Genomic DNA, 22,980 nt, shown 5'->3' on the forward strand with positions numbered 1-22,980 from the left:
TGGAAAACTTGTAAATTCTTTATCTGCCTGTCTGGGAAATGAAAATTTTAAAACAGATTCATGCCAGTTTTACCTGCCAGAGGCTTTTTCTCAAGGATGTTGGAGCCATTCCTTTGAAATGTATATATTCAAGGAAGAATGTGCTGCCTGTCTACCTTGTAATTCCATGGGAGGCAGTAGCCTCATCCTGTAGAAGTTTTGCTGCAACTTTAAGCTTTGTATGTTCAGACATAAAAATAGAAGGGAACTTTTTGTTACTCAAGAGATTAACAGACAAATGCATAGCTACCTTTTTGTTCTTAAAAACATCCTAGTCCTTTGTATCAGCTCAGACTGATTTGTAACCCCTTATCTTAATAACAGTTTTGCTCCCAGGGGTACTTTTGGGTTTGTCTTGGATATAAGTTCTCATTGACATTTTAAAGACTAACTTATAAACCAGAGTTGCACCTTTTCAATGTGTCTGCAACAGCATCCCAACACCACGGAAACAGTCAGGACCCTAGGTAAAGGGGTGATTGGTAGGCTCAGATTATCAGCATGCATTGTTGCTGATGAAATGGCTCAGTGATTAAAAGCATTGGCTGCTCTTCAAGAGGACCAGGCTAGAATTCCCAGCATGCACATGGTGTCTTGCAATCTCACATTGTGTTTCACAACTGTCTGTTACTTTGGTTCCAAGAAATTGATGCCTTCTTCTTGCCTTCAAGAACCTCAAATACACATAATGCACTAACATAAATGGAGGCAAAATACCCATACACATAAAATAAAAGTCAGTACATCTTTACAAACAAAAGCAGGTGCTGTCATTTTGCTTGGAGTATTTACCACTGTCTCTTTGGAACTAGTTCTGCTAAAGGGCCATGCCTATTTTTCTAACCTAAGACAATGCTTTCTCTTAATCACTGTTGGCCGAACACTGGTGATTTTGAAAATATTCCTCTAATTTCAGTGGGCTTAACTTCTATCCCTATAATAAATTTCAACTTTATATGACCCTATGTACATGGATTCACCTTGGCATTATGACAACCATTGTAAAGTATAACTGCACTGATGATCTGCAGGTAACCTGAACTGGTTTTGTTCTGTTAGATTCCTAGAAGATTAGAAATACAAAAAACATTTAGAAAGGTAAGGTTTTTGTAATCTGTACAAAAGTACCATGAGTGACTCTGGAATTAGTGCAAGAGAAAAACAGATTCATTTTGGCTGGCAAGAAATCACTTTTGTCCTGTCCCTCTTTCTTCTTTTGACTCCAATTCTCCTGAACTTGCTGACACCCAGGGTCATGCTTTTGAGAGTCCCTCCCAAATTTTTACTCCTTGTAATCAGAGATCCAGCTGCCTCTCTTCAGTCGCATAACATCCAAGATTTCATATATTTGGGCCAGATTGTTCTAGAACTCTACGCATTTGGAAAATGGCACGTGTCAGGAAATTGCCAAACCATTTGTATTCTAGAAATGACTTATTATAAAGATCTCACCCTGGCCACATTTCTTAGATGACCCTGTGGATGAATCCTTGTTTACAGGTTCTGTGATGAGGTCAGACACAGACCTGCCCAGATCCATTCCTACTCTCAGAAATTGAACTGTTAGTCCCTACTAAAAAAGATGTCAGGCCTTGATCTTTGAGTTATCCTTGAGTTTAAACAAATTTTGAAAAGTTTAATCAAGTCCTGGGAGATAGAAAAATCCCCCCTTCTCAGAGAGGCGATTCCTCATTTAAAGAGAGAGGGGGGAGGGAGGGAGATGGAGAGGGAGAGAGAAGGGAGGGAGGGAGGGAGAGAGGGAGGGAAGCAGGGAAGGAAGGAGGGATTGAGGGAGGAAGGAAGGGAGGGAGAGAGAGAGAAGGAGGGAGGGAGGGAGAGAGAGGGAGGGAGGGAGGGAGGAAGGGAGGGAGAGAGATATTTCCATGACGTCTTTAACTCACTCCCATACCTGGCCTTTTATTCTCCTTTTCATGATGAAGACAAAGAATAGTTTGCTTTTTGTCTGACCTTGGCAATGCTTGTCCTGTTCACCTTCCAATAACGCCCTTGCTCCCATTGTGAGATTTTCTAATGAATCTCTTTCTCTAACTCTCTGCTTATTTGACAAGTGAAAATGATTGTCACGCTCATCGATTTCTAGTCCCCCCCTTTTTGCCCACCCCTACATTCTAATTTTCTTGGTCCTGAAATCTATTTACTGATGCACTTATCATAGCTACAAATCTAACTCTAGATGGATCTCAGGGACAAGATGGCTTTGTCACCATGGAAACCTTGGTGGAGACTGAAACACCAGAGACACATTGGTTTCATAACTTTCATGGACTATGAGGAATTTGTAGGATTTCATTAGTTGATGCTGACAGAAATTGCAGAGAACTAGAGACTGACAACATTTCTTTTGAGAAATTAGATTTAAAATCTGCAGTTAAACCTTCTGAAGCATGGGTTTAATAACTAACTCTTTAATCTTGACTGCTTGATTTTACAGATAGGCTAAAGATAATCCAAATGTTGTTGGTTTGTATCTCGTCAGCCTCCACTTGCACCTGAATTGATAACAGCAGAACCAGGGTGATATTATCTGTACCTAGGTCAAGTACAAGCAAAACCACACCTGTGTTGACAGATCTTCTTAGGATTGGCTGCCACTCTGGATAGGCTACGCATTTCTGATGTAGCAGCTCCTGTCCTATTAGCCTATGACAGAGGCAGGATTCCGTTTTAAAGCCTCTGTTTCTCCTCTGAATATTTGAACAGAACATCTACAGTTATGTTTGAGAAATTTATAATCTGAAGAGGCCATGTGGAAAACCCTGTAGTATCAGGGCAATGGCTGGAGCCTAGGAGCCAGGAGACCCCCGCTCTCATACTGGGATGTCGTTTATTTTATGGCGAACTTCAGTGAGGAAGGTTCTTATTATCTCCATCTCTTTGTGATAATTAATGCATATATGGATGTAATGTGTGGGTGGGTATGTATAGAACCCAAGGAAGGCAATGGCATCATGTCTCCTGAGAGAGATAGTTATAGGTAGTTGTGAGCCACCTGATATGAGTGCTGAGAACTGAACTTGGGTCCTCTGAAAGAGTAGTAAGGCACCCCTAACTGCTGAGCCATATCTTTGGTCCCATAGGATAATTATTTGTTGACTCACATGTTATTACTAAGAACAAAAAGATAATGCATGGTAATAAGATATTATTAATGCTTAGATAAGATTGCTTTGTTTGCACGGTCTATGGAATACTAACTGTGGATGATAGTAAATCCACCATCATTGCTCAGTACTTATTAAGGTGTGCTTTGCTGTGCAGAGCTGTAAGAAATACTAAAATAAATGCCACAGATATTTTCACAAACAGTTATTATGTGAAAATCATTGTGCTATGTCCCTTAAGAAGTAGAAGATGGATCTGACATGAGTTCTGCTCTCTAGGTACTGACAGTCTTACAGAGATGTCAGAAATAAGTAACAAGAGAAAAAATTTGAGAGGTCCTAAGAGAACTACACAATGTCCAAAGAGTTCAAGAAATTAATTTTATCTCAGGAAATCATTGAAAATGTCATAAGGGTGAAATTTAAATTTTACTTGAACTTAAGTAAAATGTAGACATGTGGACAGGGTTAAAATGTAAGGGTCTAAAGGCACCAGAAGGTTTCAAGAACAGTAGGATGGGAAGGAACTGTCCAAGACTGTCCTCCCCGTCTAAGGATACAGCTACAATCACACTTGAAGGTGTGTTTGTGTGTGCACATACAGGCCTGTCAAAGATTGGGACAACTTGAAAAGAAAGGGATTAGAAAACGTCTCCTGAACTTAGGATTCCTAAGTACTTTCACATTGCATTTTAACAAACAACAGAATTGAAAGAAAGGAAGAGAGAGAGAGACAGAGAGAGAGAGAGAGAGACAGAGAGAGAGAGAGAGAGAAAGAGACAGAGAGACAGAGAGACAGAGAAAGAGAGAGACAGAGAGAAAGAAAAAGTGAGAGAGAAAGTGAGAGAGAGAGAAAGAGAGAGAAAGAAAAAGTGAGAGAGAAAGTGAGAGAGAGAGAAAGAGAGAGAGAGAGAAAGAGACAGAGACAGAGAGACAGAGAGACAGAGAAAGAGAGACACAGAGAGAAAGAAAAAGTGAGAGAGAAAGTGAGAGAGAGAGAAAGAGAGAGAAAGAAAAAGTGAGAGAGAAAGTGAGAGAGAGAAAGAGAGAGAAAGAAAAAGTGAGAGAGAAAGTGAGAGAGAGAGAAAGAGAAAGAGAGAGAGAGAGAGAGAGAGAGAGAGAGAGAGAGAGAGAGAGAACCATACTGATGTTTTGGGACATGCTTGAAAACCCAAAGTTCTAGTCTCAAATATTTTGATAAGCAATTTCTGCTTAACTGCCATGTAATATTGACGTTGTAAAACTAAAAAGTATTCAGACTAAATATGTAAGGGTTTATTTTAGAACAGCACCTTTTTAGAAGAAATATTAATCTAATGTATTGAATTTATGTATTTTTAAACTTGCTGAATTTATTTTAACTCTGACTAATGCACGTTTTCAAAAGTGTCAAGGTTTTACAAATTGGAGAGTAGCTTTTTACAGCCTTCATTCATAGCTATAGGTTTCCGAGATGGAGCCACAACTATGGACATGCACGATGAGCTAACATGTGTGCATACATGTATTAGACAGGGATGTGGGTGTGTAAAAAAAAGGAAGAAGAGAAAGTCAGAGAAGGGGGATGATTTATCAAGTATTCCTTCTCACCAAAAATAAAAATCATCTCATAAATTCAGTAGACTATATATAATTATATCATAATTAGCATTTCATTTATTGAAAAATCTTTATGTTCTCCTTTTTGCATAACGATTCCACTTTTATCTTTAAGATCTGATGAAAAATATACTTTAAACACCTTGACACTGAGTACATTTTTGGCACGGGACAGGGGTTCTGCCTGAGCTGTGTGGTTAAGGCTCCAGTCACGGGTGCACTCGAAGATTGAAGCACCATGATGTGGTCTCTTCCTTTCAGCCTGCATGCCAGAGTCTCCCAAGGTCACCAGGAGAAGGAACTGAACTACATGCGTCCCAAACACAGTCCACATAGCTCAGGCTTAGCCGAAAGCTAATCCAATTAAGCATTCTGGGACATTTGAGGACACACCTCCAGTCTTCTTTCCATTATCTTCAATATGCAAGATACACTCTCCAGACACCCCGAAGCCCAGCCCTCTTTGACCTTCCTTGAACATATATGTGAGTAACCGAGAGACCCACGCTATGAGAGAGGGGGGCACTGAGGACTGCTTGTGCAGTTGGCTCATCATGGGTTCTTTACTTTCACACCAGAGACAACCACGTTGATTATCCTTTTCCTTCTGCTGGGGAGTGAGCAGATCAGATATTTAAGGTCCCAGATAAGATCGTTGATGTCATGAAGAACTCCAGTAGAACTCATTTTCTGGGAGACATGCTGCAAAATGAATCACCTAAACCATTCCATTGCATCAGCTTCTGTGAGTAGCCTAGTGCTTTCTAGGCTTGTCATTTTGACTCAAGACAGAAGGGAAGATGATGATATGACAAAGATGATGGTTGAAGATTTTTGACAAAACCCATTTACATGGTACATTGTTCTGAAGGGTGTTTAAGTAGGAAATACAGAAGCACTATACAAACCTATTATTACACTGAGAAATCATTAGGCTCGAAGGAGTAATAATGGTATGCTGTTAAAACTCTGAATACATTGTCAATGTCAGTATTGAAAAAGAAAACTTTATAAATATGTAAATTTCTGTTCAACAAATTCAAAATAAAATGCACTAAAAACTGATATGTAGACAAAAGTTTATTTACACCATACAACATTTTAAATATTTTATACACAGCTGCAGCAGAGAAAGCTACTCAGAGCCTTCTAGAGAAAACTGCAATAATAAAGATGTGAAATATATTATTCATATAAAAGTGAGATTATTACTTTATTGCATTTAAAGCAATGAAGAATGTAGCTTCAACAAACATTCATTTAATGACAAAAACTTTGCTTTTATATTATAAAGTAAAAAGTGTAGTAATGGCCAAACAGACTGTTATAAACTTTAAAAACTGCATAAATATATACATTGTGCTTCATGGTGAAGTTTTCTGAAAACTAAACCACATGAAGCTGTTACAACATGAATCGTTGCTTGAGGTTTATCTATAAAGATTACCTTACAAATCCATTCCACGGGTACTTACAACACGGGGTGGTGAGAACTGTACACTTGGCCGTCTCTCCACTAGCATGACCAGTGAGAAATTACCATAAGAAAACACTGATGTTGGCACAGGAAGGGTCCCGACAGAGGAAAGCCACACTGTCCAGGTGGAAATGTCAGTCTTCCCACGTCTCAGTGTCAGTGTATTCAACTGTGTCTCTACCTTTGATTGTGTTACACTTCTGTTTGAAAGTCACCCTCTTGAACATCCAGAGGCAAATTCAGACACTTCTCCCATTCTGCGGGCCTCAGCTCTAGAGCATCCTTTGCCTCCGTGTCTAAGACATTGATTGTGGTATAATGTTGGTATTCACTGGGGGGTTTGAAAGTGTCCCATGGATTCTTGTTTGGTGCTGGGTTTTCCTGTTGAGGAGAAAAACAGAATTGTTTCTTTCTTATGATTAGTATTACTACTTCCTGGCATTCCCAGGAAGGGAGTATGCAGTTTATAGGAACCAGAGATGATTTAAAATTAAGGGCAGTTGCAAAGGGTAATTTCAATTCAAATTTCTTTCCCGGGACAAAGTGAAGTATACAGTCTCTAAGTTCTTGTATAGGTTTCAGGAATTGAAATGTGTGAACAGTACCATGGAAGTGAAAGCAGACAATATATTCAAATGCCATTTTGGCTATTTGTCCCAACAAAGATGTAGACTTAAATCACTGATAAGATTAAATGTGGAAAATCTAAAGATTATGGCAGAAATGTTAATGAAGTAAACAAATCTGAAAGTAGTTCTCAGGACATGCTATCTAATACTAAGTAGTCACTCAACCTAATAGCATTTCACTGAAAAAAAAACCTAAATTATTCCCCCATTAGCATATTTGAATATTCATATGCTGTTACATTTCCTTGCTTTGAATTTTTGGATGCTTATTTTTCATGTGGTTGGGTGGCAGATCCATTATCCTTCCTCTTCAAGATCACACTTGTATGGAAAATGTATCCAGCAATACAGGGGGACATTTTAAAGATGTGTATATCCACTGTTCCTTGTAAGCATTAGTGTGCATATGCCTCCTATCATCTAAGATTCTGGGTTCTCCTAGTGATGTCTGGCATCACAGCTGCCATCTTGTAGACCTCACTAAGTGCACAACCAACTCCCACAGCAGTGCTTTCATCCGGTAGTCTGCTATGACTTACTAGTGAATTTGATTGATTTTAAAATCAATGTCATCTACAAAGAACTCCATGAGTGGGAGGATTTGAATGGCACAGGATAAGTTGAGTGTTAGCAAAGAACAAAATGGGAATCCTGACTGAAAACCCTTTATGCAGTGAAACCCAAGTGCTGAAATAATCAGTGATTAGTCTGACAGAGGCCAAATTAAGTAGAGTATTGATTAAAGCTGAATTTATTTATTGTTGCAAGAGGAAATGTCAAGTGAGGGTTGTCAATTTTACACTAGTCCATGTTTTAATTTGATATAGAACCTCATGAAAATTTATTATTAGTCATGAGAGATAGTTGAACACAGCTTCAACGAAATAATTTCCATACTCTTAGCTCCTTTTCCTAGCTCTTTTAAATTTTGATTAGTCCTCAAATTCATTCTCCAAGATTGCTGAGATTGCTTGGAAATTTGTTCTCACTCTTTGTTTAAAGGAGACTCTGATTAATAAAAATACTCTAGCTGTCACAAATGTCTCATCCTCCGCTCCAACTCTGGTCTTCAATTCATTATAACCAATTTCTAAGTGGAACACAAAATCGCTACTTGTTTTTTTATATTGATTTCACTCAGTACTTCCCAGCTCATCTCAAGTCATATACGAGGGTGTCTACAGAAATACTTCTATCTACAAAATAAACCCTAAAATCCTGAGTACATTAGATGTTTTCAGGAATTAGTCTTATTATGAAGAAATCAAAGTAGCTAATGATAGAATACAATGAAGAGTAAACTTTGAGGACAGAGGCGGGGTTTACCTAGCTTTATATGCTGAAAGATTCATGCCTCATTCCTCCTTTCTTCCTGCCCTGCTTTCCCTCAATGGAGACTTACCAGCTGCTTTTCACTGATTATTTTATTAGGTTCAGGGGAGGAGATAATAGATCCCATCTGGAAAAGCATAACGTCAGTCTTCTCTTAGCTGCCTTCAGAATCAGATGTAGAACTCTAATCTCCTCCAGCCTCATGTCTGCCTGGAGGCTGCCATGCTCTTGCCTTGATGATGATGGACTGAACCTCTGACCTGCCGGGTCTCATGTAGCCTAGGCTGGCCTCAAAATCACTGTGTACCTGAGGGTGACCTGCAATTAGCCCCTTCCAAGTACTGAGATAACACATCAAGATGTAGAACTCTGGGTTCCTTCTCTAGCACCATGTCTGCCTGCACGCTGCCATGATGCCACATCATCATGACGATAATGGTCTAACCCTCGGAAACTGTTTTGAAGATGGTGAAAGGCAGCTGGTGAGGCACAGAACCTGAGGAGAAGAAACCATTTGCTGAGTTCTGAACTAAGCAACCATGCCACAGAGGATAGTAATCCTGTTCAATGCTGCAGATCTGGAGACCCAGTATTAAGGTTCAATAAACTATTCTTGCTTTAAAAAGAAAGAAAGAAAGAAAGAAAGAAAGAAAGAAAGAAAGAAAGAAAGAAAGAAAGAAAGAAAGAAAGAAAGAAAGAAAAAATGAAAGGAAGGAAGGAGAGACGGAGGGAGGGAGGGAGGGAGAGAGGGAGGAAGGGAGGAAGGAAGGAAGGAAGGAAGGAAGGAAGGAAGGAAGGAAGGAAGGAAGGAAGGCAGAATGGTCCACTAGGGAACCTAAGACTAAGAAATCTGATACGCACAGGTCCACATACTAGTTTCTTCATGCAATTTGAATGTAACCTTGAGCAATGTCTTCATTCTAGATAAACCCCCAATTTTGAATATTTGCATAACAGACATAAGCTTTGCTTTCTGTGACAAAGAAGTTGATGCCACCTGTAAATCAATGCTTTCTTTTGTACTTGAAAAGAGTTTTTCAGTGTCAATGAGGAATTGAATACATGCTTATTATTTTGTAAGCATATTTGTTATGGAAAGTATGTATAATCAATGAAACCATAAAGGTTATATGAGTTTACACATATTAATTGTAGGAAGGCATGGTTCTATTAAGTGAGTAATATATGTTGATAGTAATTGCTTTCTATTATTTTCTTGTTTTCTCCTTCCTCCTTGTCTATTTCAGATCTGTGTTCAGAAGAAAGTAATATGGTAGATCAAATGAAAGTATGGGGAACTACTTCTGTTTTTGAGAAGCACATAGTCTTTTCTTAGAAGGGTGGCTTTCAGGATGCCTTGAAAAGGTAGGGTTGGCTAAAAACACATTTGTGATGTTGACCGTAGGTGGCTGTACACCCATACCAAGATATAAAAATTCACCAATGGCAACAGTCAATCAGTCATTCTAGCTGGCGTGAAAAAGAAATAGCAGGAAAAAAAAGCAGGCAGATGATGAACAGAAGCCACAGTATGAGGCTCTTGGAGTGCCAAACTCCTAGGTTCGGAATTTATTTTGTAAGTAGAAGCAAACATGTGAAAGCCTGGAGATCATGTGGGTCATGTGAACTGCCAACCACCAATGGAAAGGAAGGTTCACTGCTATGGACCAAGCCGCAGCAAGCCCAGAGCTAACCCAGCTACTTTAGACAAGAGCACTTAACAGGATTTTTGGAGACTCTTTAGTGTGACAGAAAATCTACTTAGTTCAACTCTGAAAGGATTGCTGGTATTCAAAACGCTAGTTCATTTGCTGTTGTCTTTGAAACAGGTGGGATCCCCTTTTCTCTTTAAAAAGTATGTTAATGATCAAACACATAAACTAAAATCACTAAGTTTAAGCATTGGCACAATATCTAGGTAGTAACAGCATTAAAGTTTAAATTGGCTTTGTTAATAATTCCTGTTATTATCCTAAGGTATTCCAAGCTTAACCCTGTCTTCATCTCCTCTCACAAATATGTGATGTGACTTGTATAAGTTCCCCGGTTTCTGCTATTGCTGCTGTCTTCTGAGTTCAAGTACAGGAGGAGGAGACAATTAAATTAAAGCACATATGTTTAAAAGCCTAGTAATTACAGAGCCAGTGTAATCCAATGCACGAGGAGCTTGTGTGTTAATTTCAGGGTATATCAGTGGTGGCTGTGTTAGGTGAATATGAGAATTCAGAACCATCTGAAGCATGGCAGACTGCTTGGACATTTCCAAAAGCTGATGGAGCCAGGAGTGGCCTAAAGGTTTAGCCGCCGCCTCCTCCTCCTCCTCCTCCTCCTCCTCCTCCTCCTCCTCCTCCTCCTCTTCCTCCTCCTTCTCTTCTTCCTCCCCCTCCCCTCCTCCCCTCCTCCTACTCCTCTTCCTCCTTTGATCTCTCTTTCTCTCTCTTATGTATCTGTCTCTCTCCTATTTTGTTCTTTCATCATCAGCAGCATCATCCTCACTTTGTTTCCTTCATTCTACCAACTTAAATTCCTGGAAGCTGTTTGGAGAAAAGAGATCTTGAGTAAACTGTGAAACTACTCAGGATCAAAGATTTCTTCTCTGGGGAATCATCTAAAAAGCATCCATTGCTTTACTGGGTGTCATATATATATCTTCCTGCCTAGAGTTAAGTGAATAAGACTAGGTGATATTTCAATCTCCTTTCGAATTCCCCGGATGCATTGTTCTGCCTAATGAGCATCATTAGCAGTGTTGGGCAGGTGGTGTAGAGTGACAGCCCTCCCCCAAAACAAATAAACAAAACACCAGATTTCCTAAGAAAATGTCTGTCTCTTCCCAATTATGCAATTTTTCATTAGCAATGTATCCCTACAAATGATGTGACTGAATTAAGGATAATGAACTCATTCGCATGTTTGTTATTAATCAGGGCTGGATAATGGGACTTTTTTTTTTTCTATTCTCAGATGTTTAGGACAATAGTCAGGCAGCAATAATGACTGTATCTTCTCCATTCCCAAGCTCCCAAGTGATAAATATTTACAAATCACTTCTAGAAAAGGTACAGTACTGCAAAGATGTGGGGTAATTAGTAGACTATCTTGGTTGTTAGGATGCTGAGATATAGGTATTTGTGCCATTAATGATTTAATACCAAGACCCGTGGTAATTCACACAAGGAGAGATGGCAGTCATATTAGAGCACTCAGCTGTAGCTGTTGCATAAGCCATTCAGACTTGTAAACACAACCTCTATTTAAAAACAAAACAAAAAAATCTCGAGCATACACACAGAAAATGAGGTTTCAATGTTCCTCAGATTAATTTTTGTGTTAGCTTTCAACATTGCAAAATGAGTAGTAGCTAATGTTTTTAGGTCAAATCTCAGCAATGTCATTCCCATTTGCTGCTACCTGAAAGCTGATGATCTAATATTTGGAGGAGTAGATGAGAACAGATCACTCACAAACCATGAAGAATCAGGGTCCTCTATGTCTAGCCTCATATTAAAGACTTTTTAAAATAATTTTTCTTGCTTTGCTGGAGAAACTAGCTTGATATATATACTATTTAGATTCTAATTAAAAGCTAAAGTGTACACCATTTGAAAAACCTTCATTAAAAAAACACAGACTCAGCTATTATTGCTGTGAAATAAACCCATAGCTACCATTTATCAGTAGCTTACCATGTCCAGCAGTGTATAAGTACTGGGAGGGATAAAGGAAAAATACAAGGATATATGTATGCATCATTCTTTACCTTTTCAGTCACAAATTTCGTTAATCAGCTAGTTGGCTAGGGCTAAGATTAGCAAGATACATATGGAAGAATCACTAGAAGATGATCAAACACCATGATAGTCATTTATAGGGAGATACAAAACATTATAGATGTAAGTAATATATCTTTTGTCTATCATATACACCTTTATCACTTTATATCTATTAGCTTTGTCTGTCTCTCTATCATTGATTTATGGATTTATCTATCACCTATCAATTGATCTGCGTATCATCTAATCTATCATCTGTCTATCATCTATTATACCTATAATCTGTTTATCCATCTATCATCTATCCATGTATGTACGTATGTATGTACATATGTATGTATTATCTATGTATCTATGTATTTATGTATCTATTTATCTATCTATTATACCTGTCATCTGTTTATCCATCATCTATGTATGCATTATGTATGTATCATCTATCTATCTATCTACCTGTCTATCTATCTATCCATCTATCTATATGCCTATCATCTATGTATGTATTATGCATGTATGTAATTTATATATACATCCATCTATCTATCTATCCATTTATCATCTACCTACATCCATTTAAAATTGATCATTCATCGATTACAGTCTGGTAAAGAACCACCCCTTGGGTTACATTGCCTGAACAAGAAACACCACGTGTGAACTGAACAGCTGGAGGGAAGCGGCAGACCCGGCCTACCTCAGAGTCCTCACCTTTGCTTTTGTAATGTTACCAGGACTGAAACGAGTACACATGCCATCCATTGGCACTCTCCGTGTTCCACGTGAGGAGAAGAAGTTGAGCTTTAGCAGCAAAGAGCTGCAAGACTTGCCCAGGCTCAGGTAGTTCGAGGCTGTGTTTTCACATAGTTCAAACTCCTAGAGTCCTAGCCCAGTCTACTTACCAGTCATCGTGAGGCCTTCGCTGGAGCTGTGATTGTGCCGTGCATTGAGTTAATTTCATGAGGTCCTATACTAAGATGATAGTGGTATGAATGAATGAAGAGGAAATGGTCCACAACCAAGAACCCAAGTTCCTGATATTGGCATACATCCAAAACTCTCACCACTAAACAAATGAATCTTCTGGAGATAAAATGATGTCATTTTAGATTTGAGTTAAACTTCATATTGATACCGGCATTGTATTTGGTGGTCTTAAAATGGCAGGCATTAGGATAACAATGAGAAAATTTAGCAGACTGTTCCGAGATTTGCATTATCTGAATTTTAACCAGAGGGTGGGACAAATGGCCATATGAAGCCCACCTGTTTGGATACATAACTAATCCTATCTAAAGCTTATCAGGAGGGAGGCATCTGAAATTAGAATGCAACACTTCAAGGTTTTGTCATTCCTAGGAAGGCCTCTGGTCACATTTCCTGAGCGGTTTTTTTTTGGGCTTGTTAATGTTCCTGTGTGCACTCCTTTTTGTTGTTGTTGGTCTACAGGTCTCCTGGAGGGTGAGGAGCACAGCTGGCCTGAGATGTAACCCAGCTTGGTGTGGGACATTGTGGATGCAGAACATACTCACCATACTGCTTGTGTTTGGTATGTCCCGAAATCTGTCCAAAGTTTGAAACTTCTGATTTAGTTCCTGAAACAATTCCATGTGCCTCTTCCTTGTGTGCATGACCTTCTGTAAGAGAGAAGAGGGCGGCTCTCATTCCTAATTTAACTCAGATCTTCTTAAAGACTGTTTTAACACTGGGGGAAGCTAAGCCTGAAAGGAGTCTGTAATCCCCAAAGACATCACATATGCAAATGACATGTCCCCAATCCTTTTTTAATTTTTTTAAATTTTTTTTATTATTATTTCTAGTTCTTTCTGAAAAAGAATGGGCTCTTTCTTTCCACTCATGAGATTACAAAAAAAAAGTAAGCCTTTTCCTTCTTTTTCTTCTTGTGGTGGCATTAAAAACATAGCCATCATTCTTGTGCAAGATTTTTCAGCCCTTAAAAGTTGAGTCTGCTCTGTAAAAATTGTTACAGTAATTTAAAAATGTTAAAAAATTTGGGGCTTTGTAAAGCACTTGGTTCCTTGATGTTTGTCATGGGATACATTGCTTCTTTATGTCTTACTTCTATAAACAGTGCAATGTAGCTCACCGCACTAAAGCGGGAGCAGATGCCCAGGCCTTGCCTTTAATGCTGATTCGGAGCTCTAAAGTGCCTGAAAGATGTGTGGTTTCTAAAACCTTGCTCTCTCCCTGAGAATAACGGCTGAGCTTTGCAGAAAGGAAATCTGGCCCATAGGCTTCATATACTTGTTTACTGGATGATGCAGAACGTTAGCAGTGACAGTTTGGAGCTTGTGTCATGTGGCCGATGAGCTATTAAAATCACAGGTACAAGTATATTAATTCCCTTCTTCCCTAGTTACAACCCTTTCTATCAACTGCAGTATAACCCAACAAATGGGCTTGTAAGTAAAAAAATGGTCTTGGGCATTTGGGACTGAACTTTTTTCTATTATGAAGCATTTAAAGGACCTTAGTAGGAAAAAGAACCAAAGAACAAACTCTCTGTATCTGCAAGTGCTATTCCCGTAATGCTGACTTTCAAAAGTTATGAATCAGGATGTTGGTGATTCTCTAGGATTCTGCCTAAGAACTCACAGTATTTGGAACCTACACATCTGAACGCCGTTTGCTCTTGTGATTTGCATGAAGCTGTTAGATCTAGGTCTGGGCTCTAATTTGGACTTTCGTTAAATAATCGCTGTCTTTGTTAGCCAATATTTTCAGATGTAAGCACTTGTTGGGAAAAACAAATGTCTTTGGGGAAAGACTGGCAATACTGTAGTTTGATTCTAAAGACTTACAGGGAAGACAAACAGTGGGGAGGACAAATGGAAAGTTAAACTGAATCCTATAAAGTGTCACAAGAGCCTGTCCCCTTCTCTGCAAACTTTTATTTTCCTAACTTAGTGAATAGTATCTAGGCGATTCACGGGTACACTAATATCTTCCGTTTTTCCGCAGCCTAGATCCCTGTGAGAGAATCCTGCCATTTTAAGTCAGTCAGTAACCAATTTCCATCTCCCTGCTGGAGCCCGAGGACTTGGCTGTTGAAGAATCGGGTGGTTGAGGATGAGAACGGGGCAGCATGACTCATGGTAGGACATGAAGCATAGCAAGCAATTAACTTCCCATCAGTCTCGAAGAGAGTATATGAAGCAGGTTTGCGGGAGTTAGAGAGAAACACCAGGCAAACGGAATCTGACTTGGGATGGCTGATGGAGATTCATGAATGTGAGGATTTGTAAAACTCAGTGGAGGGATTTTGAGGACCAGAGAACTGGCAAAGCAACTCAGCACATCCCGTACTTTCGGAGACAAATAGTTCTATGCAGTACCAGGTCCCAGGACACTCGTTAAATTCTGGTCACGTGACACACGCAACGCTAAAAAAACAAACCAACCACATTTTCGTAGTAACAAACATTGCTACACGGCCCTTTCCTTTTCTGTCGGAGTGATGGCAAGCCCGCATCATCTCACTATGCACATTTCATGGCATTATTCCGTGCACACAGATGAACACCGCACTAAATGCTAGAGTAACAACGGAGGAAAGAAATATGGCTGGATTACAGCCTCTGAGTCATTCAAGGTCTAATGGAGAACACCAGAATTAATTGCATTGTGATCTGAATAAATGGAAATTTATAGCTGTGCTGAAAACCACGAGGATGCTAAGAGGAGATGCAAATAAGCTAAGAGAAATGCAAATAAGACAACCTCCAAATGTTTAGGTCAAAAATTGTTAATTATGGTTCTAATTATCTACAGTGTCTCTCGATTCTCTCCTATCCCTTTTCTCTCTCCTTTCTCTTTCTTTCTCTGAGGATTCTGATTTTAGCTCTTGCATCTCTTCATAATAAAACCAACTCTCTTCAAAGACAAGACATGAATTCTCTCAAAGCTTCCTGATACCAAAGGCACAACACCTCCATTTTGCTGCAGGCATTTGGCTATTTGGATCTCAGGCTGTTTTGTTTATCCTTTTCCTTGTGAGCTGATTTTTGACTGTGCTTTGAGTGAGCCCTCTTGTCCCCAGTTGAAGGGAGTGTCAATCAAATTTGCTACTGTTCCCGGGCCAAGAGCTAAATTAGTTCCAACAGGAATCTTTTGTGTGTGTGTGTGTGTGTTTGTGTCTTACTCAAATCTTGTTCTGATTCTTGCGATCAAATACCTTTGTCATAAAAAGAATGTTTGAAAGGCAAAGCCTGTGTCAAATGAATCATTGGGAAACTTGATACATTAACTGATTAGAAGTTTTATGGATACAGTCTGTTTGAAAGAGCACTACTTGATTCCGAATTTGATTGGTCCGACATATTAAAAATATACAATGGATAATATGAAGTTACGGTGGCTGCCAATGTTAAATAACTGAGATCATTTTGAAATATTTCATAGTTCCGTGAAAGGTATTCTAATAATAAAGCTAAAATACTCTGCGATAAATATGGAGGGAAATGGGAATTTGGATGCTGAAATATGGGAGTTCTTCCTACTTGCAAACATTAGTTGCAAATATATTCTCTTGCCAGATAATCATTTTGAATTGAAATGGCCACTGTGGCACTGCCAGAAATCACCATAGCGATAACAGTCTGCATTCTGGAAGGGGTATCAATTACAGCTGCAGTAAACAGCTCGCATCTCTGACACAAGCTGTTTGGTTTTCCCCTTATAATTCCTTCTTCTTCATAGATAGTCTCAAGTACATCTTCCTATGAGAATTTGATGACTGTTCTTGGATGTTTATTAACTTAAAGATTTGCTGACTTTCTTTCTTCTGTGATCTGAATATCCAGTTTCCCAAAGAAATCAACAGTTATAAAAACTCAACTTATACCTCAGTGTTCTAAAATCTAATGATAATGAATAAAACTCTGACATGTATTTTCTGTGTAAAAAGACAAAGTTATAGTCTCTTTAGCAATATGTACATAATTCAGTTTCTTTCATCATATTTCATTGCAAATACTGTAGGGGTATTTTACAATAGTAAATCAGTGAATAGTAATCTTCCTTTCCCCTCAAATTAATATTATTAAACATTATTCTGAAGAAAGAATGAGCCTCTATCCTGAGATGAGCACCAGGCTGACCACATGGACTTATGCTCTCCTACGCAGCTTAGTTTCTGTATTTCTTCTTCATTTTTATTGAAAACAATAGCAGCAGCAATAACAATGACACAGCAACCAAGCCCCTTTAAATTCTTTTCTTTCAATGTACACTTTTATAATAAAAAGATGGCATTATAGCGATATGTTAAAATGCATTTGTTATAATTTGAATTTTTTTTTAAATGAAACTAAAATGGAGCCTGATGTCTTAAGCACCTACTGTTTCCCAAGATGTCTTCCCAGCCCTTTGAATTCTTGGAGCAGGCCAAGTTTGATAGCTCTGCATATAGAAACATTTTATCCATTCAGTTTCAACTCTGTTCTCCCTGTAGCTACAGCTGTAGCAACAAGGATAACCTTATAAGCTTATGATGAAGATTTCACAAGGAATGTAAAGTACTTATATCTGGACCACACAGACAAGTGCAGCTTAAGAGGAGGCAGCCATTGCTGTTCTGCTGATGCCTCGCAGTAACCCTGGAAACAGCCATTTCCTCCCCTTCCTTGACCAGGGGGCTGAAGCTGAAGGAGGCAGTTTGCTCTTGTGAGTCTTAAGTGAGCTGAGTCCCCACATTAGCTCAGCATGCTATCCTGGATGTAGCTGAGAGATTCACAAAGTGTCCTGGTATAGACAGCTCAGGGTTTTAAATTATGCTCTGTGCAGATGGGAGAAAAGTCAAAACTACAGAGTGGTTATACATCATTTGTAGTAGGCCCCTAACTCTGGACAGTGAGTTCCTACAACTATGCAGTACTGCAATGATCTTTCTAATGCTGGTGTTCATGCTTTGTCTCAGGATACCTCAGAGACAGGTATCTCTTCATCTGTGAGTCCTTGACAGACAGCTAGCATGCTCTCCAGTAAGTAGCTGCTTACTGAATGCTAACTGAATAAAAGAAACGAATGGGATAGCATAGGCATGTCTTCTCCTTCCATTAAGAACATTTCCATTGGAAAGGACCATTTACTTTAAAATTTTTAAATTATTATTATTTTTTTATTTGTTAATTTTTTCTTTTTTTTATTCGATATATTTTTTATTTACATTTCAAATGATTTCCCCTTTCCTAGCCCCCCCACTCCCAGAAAGTCCCGTAAGCCCCCTTCTCTCCCCCTGTCCTCCCACCCACCCCTTCCCACTTCCCCGTTCTGGTTAAAATTATTTTTAAGTTGTGTGTTTATATGTGTGACTATGTAAGGGTGTGTGCATATGAGTCCAGGTGTCTACCGAGGCCAAAGGCATTGAATCCCCGCTGGACCTGGAGTTACAGGATGGTTGTGAGCCTGTGTACTGAGCCATCTCCTCAGTCCCAAGGAGCATCTGAGCTAATGATTCTAGCCAGAAGCCATGCCTCCTTTTTTCTCTTTCCGCTCTGCGTTCTCACCCCCTCCAGAAGTGGTTCTGTGGGACCGAGAGTAGATTTGCAGTAAACTGGTGATTTTTCCACCTTCAAATTTAGAAGTGTGAATCACAGAGTTGTATTTGAACTATAGAGAAAAAGTCTGAATCCTAAAGAGAAGACATACTAGTGTGAATGGAGTCTTTGAACTGACAGAAATTGTTAGGGACTGTAAGAAAGTCTTTCTTAATTCAACTTAAGGACTGGGAGAAGCTGGGCTCACATGGGTCAGAACAAGTTCAGTGAATCACCATCTCCAGCCTCAGAGTTTTATATAGCAGGACTGGCATTGTCCATATCTCCTTGGATAAGCCTACTGATGTTTTTGTTCATTACTGGAATGCACATTCATTCTTCTCTCCACAGTAGCCTTTTGAAAAGTGACCTTTCTATCATATTGATAAAAAGAGAAGATCAACACTGAAGGAGTTAAGCCTAATCCTGAAAGCCATATGGTGAGGGGCTGGTGATTTATGAATCATTAGATCTAGAGCGTCAATAACCCGTGTCCTCCCAGAATCATGCCGGTGACCACAGAATCTGTGTCTCAAATGTACCTTGATTTGCAAGTGTGCAGAGGTGTAAGAAAACCAAATGAGTGATAATTTCATCAGTGCAAATCCAGAGTAGATTTTGTCATAAATACATGATTTTCAAACAGGTTTAAATTTAATGATATAGAAAAAGTGGATACAGTCTAAGATTAAATTGCTTAAATTGCTTGCCTTCCAAAACAAACCCTGTAAATATCCCTTAATTGCTTAATGATTTGTGCCTACTGTAGAGGGTCAGGACCAAAGCAAGAAGGACCCGGTTTTGAACAAGACATTTCTTTAAAATAGTGTGCCAGCTATTTAGAAATGAATACACACCACATATTTTAGCTTAGCTTTGTTTCTAGGGATATCAAATCATTCTGTTTTCTTCGCTTACTTAACCACGTGTTCCTAAGTCTGCCAATAAAAGGCAAGCTTTGTGAAGAGATTCTATTATCTACCATCTGTATCTGTGTCTTTGCTCTACACCATAGAGGAAACTCAGAGAAACATGGATTTGGTGGCTATTTGTGAAACAGCCTAAGATATTTTAAAGAATACATGATTGCAGTGGAAAAAGGAGACAAGGTTCATGCCTACTTTTCGAAGAAAAGATTTTTAAAAATTCTCTATGTATATATTTTAACACGGAACAGATATTATTATTCGTGGCTGTTTCATAATGCTTATTTGGAATTGTGTTTCCAGGAATTCCGTGAGGTTTTTGTCTCCACTAATATAAATAGTTCTAGTTGCCTGATTCTTAGAATCATCACATTAGGCACCCTCTTGCCAGCAGCACACTGGAAGTCATCCTAGTCAGATGTCCATTTGCCTCCTTGTTTCTGTTTTCTGTATATATAAAAATGCAAGTCTGTAATATAGTCATCTATGTCCTTCCTTCTCACATTCAACTAAAGACCAGGTCTTTCACAGGTTCACCTGTAATGGCCAGGTCGACACTCCCTTTCTCATTTAGTCATTTTAATTGATATTAAAACTTCTTATTTTACCCTGAATATTACTATAACATTGCCATCTTTAAATTATTTGTCATATCGTAACAAATTATTTCCCACTAGAAATGAATAAAAAGGCTAAACAAAGTACAGTCAAACAGGATTAGCTTTTTTAGCACATTAGTAAAATCTTCTCTTGTAGGGGTAAGGTTTTTATGTCACCCTGTATTTCTTTTTCACTTAGCCTTGTTTAAGGGAATTTTGACTTCTTGTTTTGTGGGCACACCACAGAAGAAGCAAACCTTCACGCTTTTCCTTCCCTCTGGACTTTTAACTGCCCTTTATGCCCCTGGGTTATGCTTGGTGTGGCTATGTTTGGTGTTTGTCTTTGCAGACCAGAGTGGGTCCCCTTGAATTTCTTCGTCCATACCTGTTTGCTTTCAGTACTAATCTATGTCTTAACTCAAGTATTCTTCAAAAGCTTTTGGTTAGAATAAACTCGGTCAAAAAGCTGTTCAGTTTTTAATCATTTATTCATTCTTAAGAAAACTTAATGCGTGTTCACTGTATATCAGGATCTCTGCTAGAAGCTGGCATACACACTGAGGAAGACATCTTGTCACATAGCAGAGATATAGCATTACCATATTTTCTGTATCCTTCCCAGAGAGTAGGAATTAGCATTTTTCCACTTGACAGCTAGTCTACCTTTTGCTTTATTTGGCCAGGAATACAGGGCTATCCTGAACGCTCTCAGTCTGAAAGGAGTTTTCTCCAGGTGTAGTATCAAATAATTTTTTAAAAGTTATTATTTTAACTTCATATGATAATTAGGTTTCGATTTGACAGTTTTCAACCAAAGCTTATTTATTTATTTATTTATTTAGAAATCATCCTTTAAGGTAAATGAATTAATGAAATATTAGAATTGGAGAGGAGCCTTGGGTAGTGTGTAAAGCTGGAAACAATCCAAAATTACAAATACATTTGTTCGGGTGGTACCATTATGAAAATTTAAAAAAGAAATCATTTTTTTTTTAATTTTTGGAAACAGAACTTGTCAATCCCGTAACTGTGCACGTTCTGAAAAGGGTAGTAACGAGAAGTGGTCAATAGGGGAAAAGTAATGTTTCCTCCAGAAAACTTCAACTTCTACAGTATTCAAGTGATGGCTACGGCAGTTGCAGAGGTAAGGAAATTACACAGCTCTGATGCTGCAACTCTTCTCACTGACAGATATCTTTAACACTATGCTTCTATGTGTAGAATGTGAGGTCTAGCATCTGCTGGGGGGAAGCTGCTGGTGGTTGCCATAGAGAATAACTGGAGAAAGGCACACATTTCTTCCAACGCCCTCAGTGACAGGGTAGTGCTATTTGATTTCTTCCCAGTGTTTGTTCTTACCATGGAACTCTGGCTGGTCTGAAAATCGCTGTTGTGGTCCAGGCTGGCTTTAAACTCACAAAGATCCAGGTGCTAGGGTTTCTTCTCAAGGTCTATTTTTGCTATCAATAGCTTGCTTGTAGTGAGGCTTAGTTTTAGATCTAAGTTTTTACTGTATTTCCTCACTGAGGCCTAGTGGGTTAATTTGTATGTTCATTCTTTTGTGATAACAGAACAGATAGTTGCTTTCAGGGCTCTGCACATGAACACACACAAATACACATACAACACACACACAAATACACACACAAACACATACAACACACACACAAATACACACATACAAACACATACAACACACACACACACACACAACACACCTTATTTTAGGTGGTTACAAGGAAGTCCATGTTGTATATAACGCATACATACAGACACAGTTTGATCCTTTATTCTTTCCATACCTAAGGGATTAAAACACTATTTGTTCCTTAAAGGACATCAGCAACGCCAATGTGAAGAATGCTAAATAGTTTTAATTTTTTTTAACGGATTCGGTAATTTTGGTTAAAAATGTAGACTTCAAAGATACATAAATTCCCAGCTTTGTGGTGACAATGGAACTGCCCATATATTTAAGCAATGACACCAGATTCTTGGTCTTTATTTTGTGGCATACAGCCTGAGTTACTACTAAACAAACCCATTTTCCTTGGACGCTTAGCACAGACCCATCTTTCCCCTTCATATTGGATAAAATCGCCAAGTTTCACATTGATATGCTTTGTACATTGTAGTACTGTACATTCACTTACACAAATGGAGTGATTTAATCAGAAGTTTCCATGCACCAGGAGGCCTCTATAATTTCAGGAATATCTGTTAAGACTATTGAGCTCTATATATGCATCACAAGGGTACCGATATGTTGGCGAAATCTATGCTATATTATACCCAACTATGTCAGCAGGCTATGAATCACATCCAATTATGAAGCCACATAAGTGCATTTATGTGATATGGAAAGATCATTAATTTTTCGCTTAAGCACAAGCTGCGTAGTCAGGATCATTTTTTGTGACTTCCAGCACCAATACCAGCTTCAATATAAATTCAACGAAAATTGGAAAATGAAAATCTTCATCTTGCTTATATCTGTGAAAAGACATCTACCGAACACAGGCATGCACTGAATCGACACTAGCTATCGGGAACAAAATGATGCTGAATGTTTCCCAGAGAACCCAAGGGCAGGAATGGCAGTGCAATACAAGTGAGACTCAGATGCTGCCTTGCCTACTAGCCAAAGCATCCCCTTGGGATTCCTACAGGTCACCACTGTAGCAAAACTGGAAAAAATGACTTAGGTTAAAAAAACAAAATCAGGAAACTGGCATTCCTACCTCTACTGGCTTGAATGGACCAATTCCATTCCACTATAAGGTGTCTACTGCTAACAGTTATAAAGTAGGTCTTCACTTGACTAGAAATGTCCGTAGAGCATTTCCTTGGAGAAGTCATGAGAACTCTAAACCATTTCCTTCCAGCCATGGGACTAGTAAGTAAGGACCCTCATTTCAGAGCTCCATACA

General features: G+C 38.8%; 1 protein-coding gene across 1 annotated transcript in view; it reads right to left on the bottom strand.

Annotated features, from left to right (window-relative positions):
- Window positions 1-6,148: 6,148 nt before the first annotated feature.
- Adgrb3 (adhesion G protein-coupled receptor B3) overlaps window positions 6,149-22,980 on the bottom strand; it is a 349,818-nt gene continuing 332,986 nt past the window's right edge. The window contains exons 16-17 of the mRNA XM_052193366.1: window positions 13,501-13,605; window positions 6,149-6,618 (exon numbers count right to left, since the gene is read on the bottom strand). Of these exons, the coding sequence (XP_052049326.1) occupies window positions 6,430-6,618; window positions 13,501-13,605 (294 nt within the window). The 3' untranslated portion in view covers window positions 6,149-6,429. The remainder of the gene's footprint in view (window positions 6,619-13,500; window positions 13,606-22,980) is intronic.

This window comes from Apodemus sylvaticus, chromosome 9 (assembly GCF_947179515.1).
Source record: "Apodemus sylvaticus chromosome 9, mApoSyl1.1, whole genome shotgun sequence".
NCBI lineage: Eukaryota > Metazoa > Chordata > Mammalia > Rodentia > Muridae > Apodemus > Apodemus sylvaticus.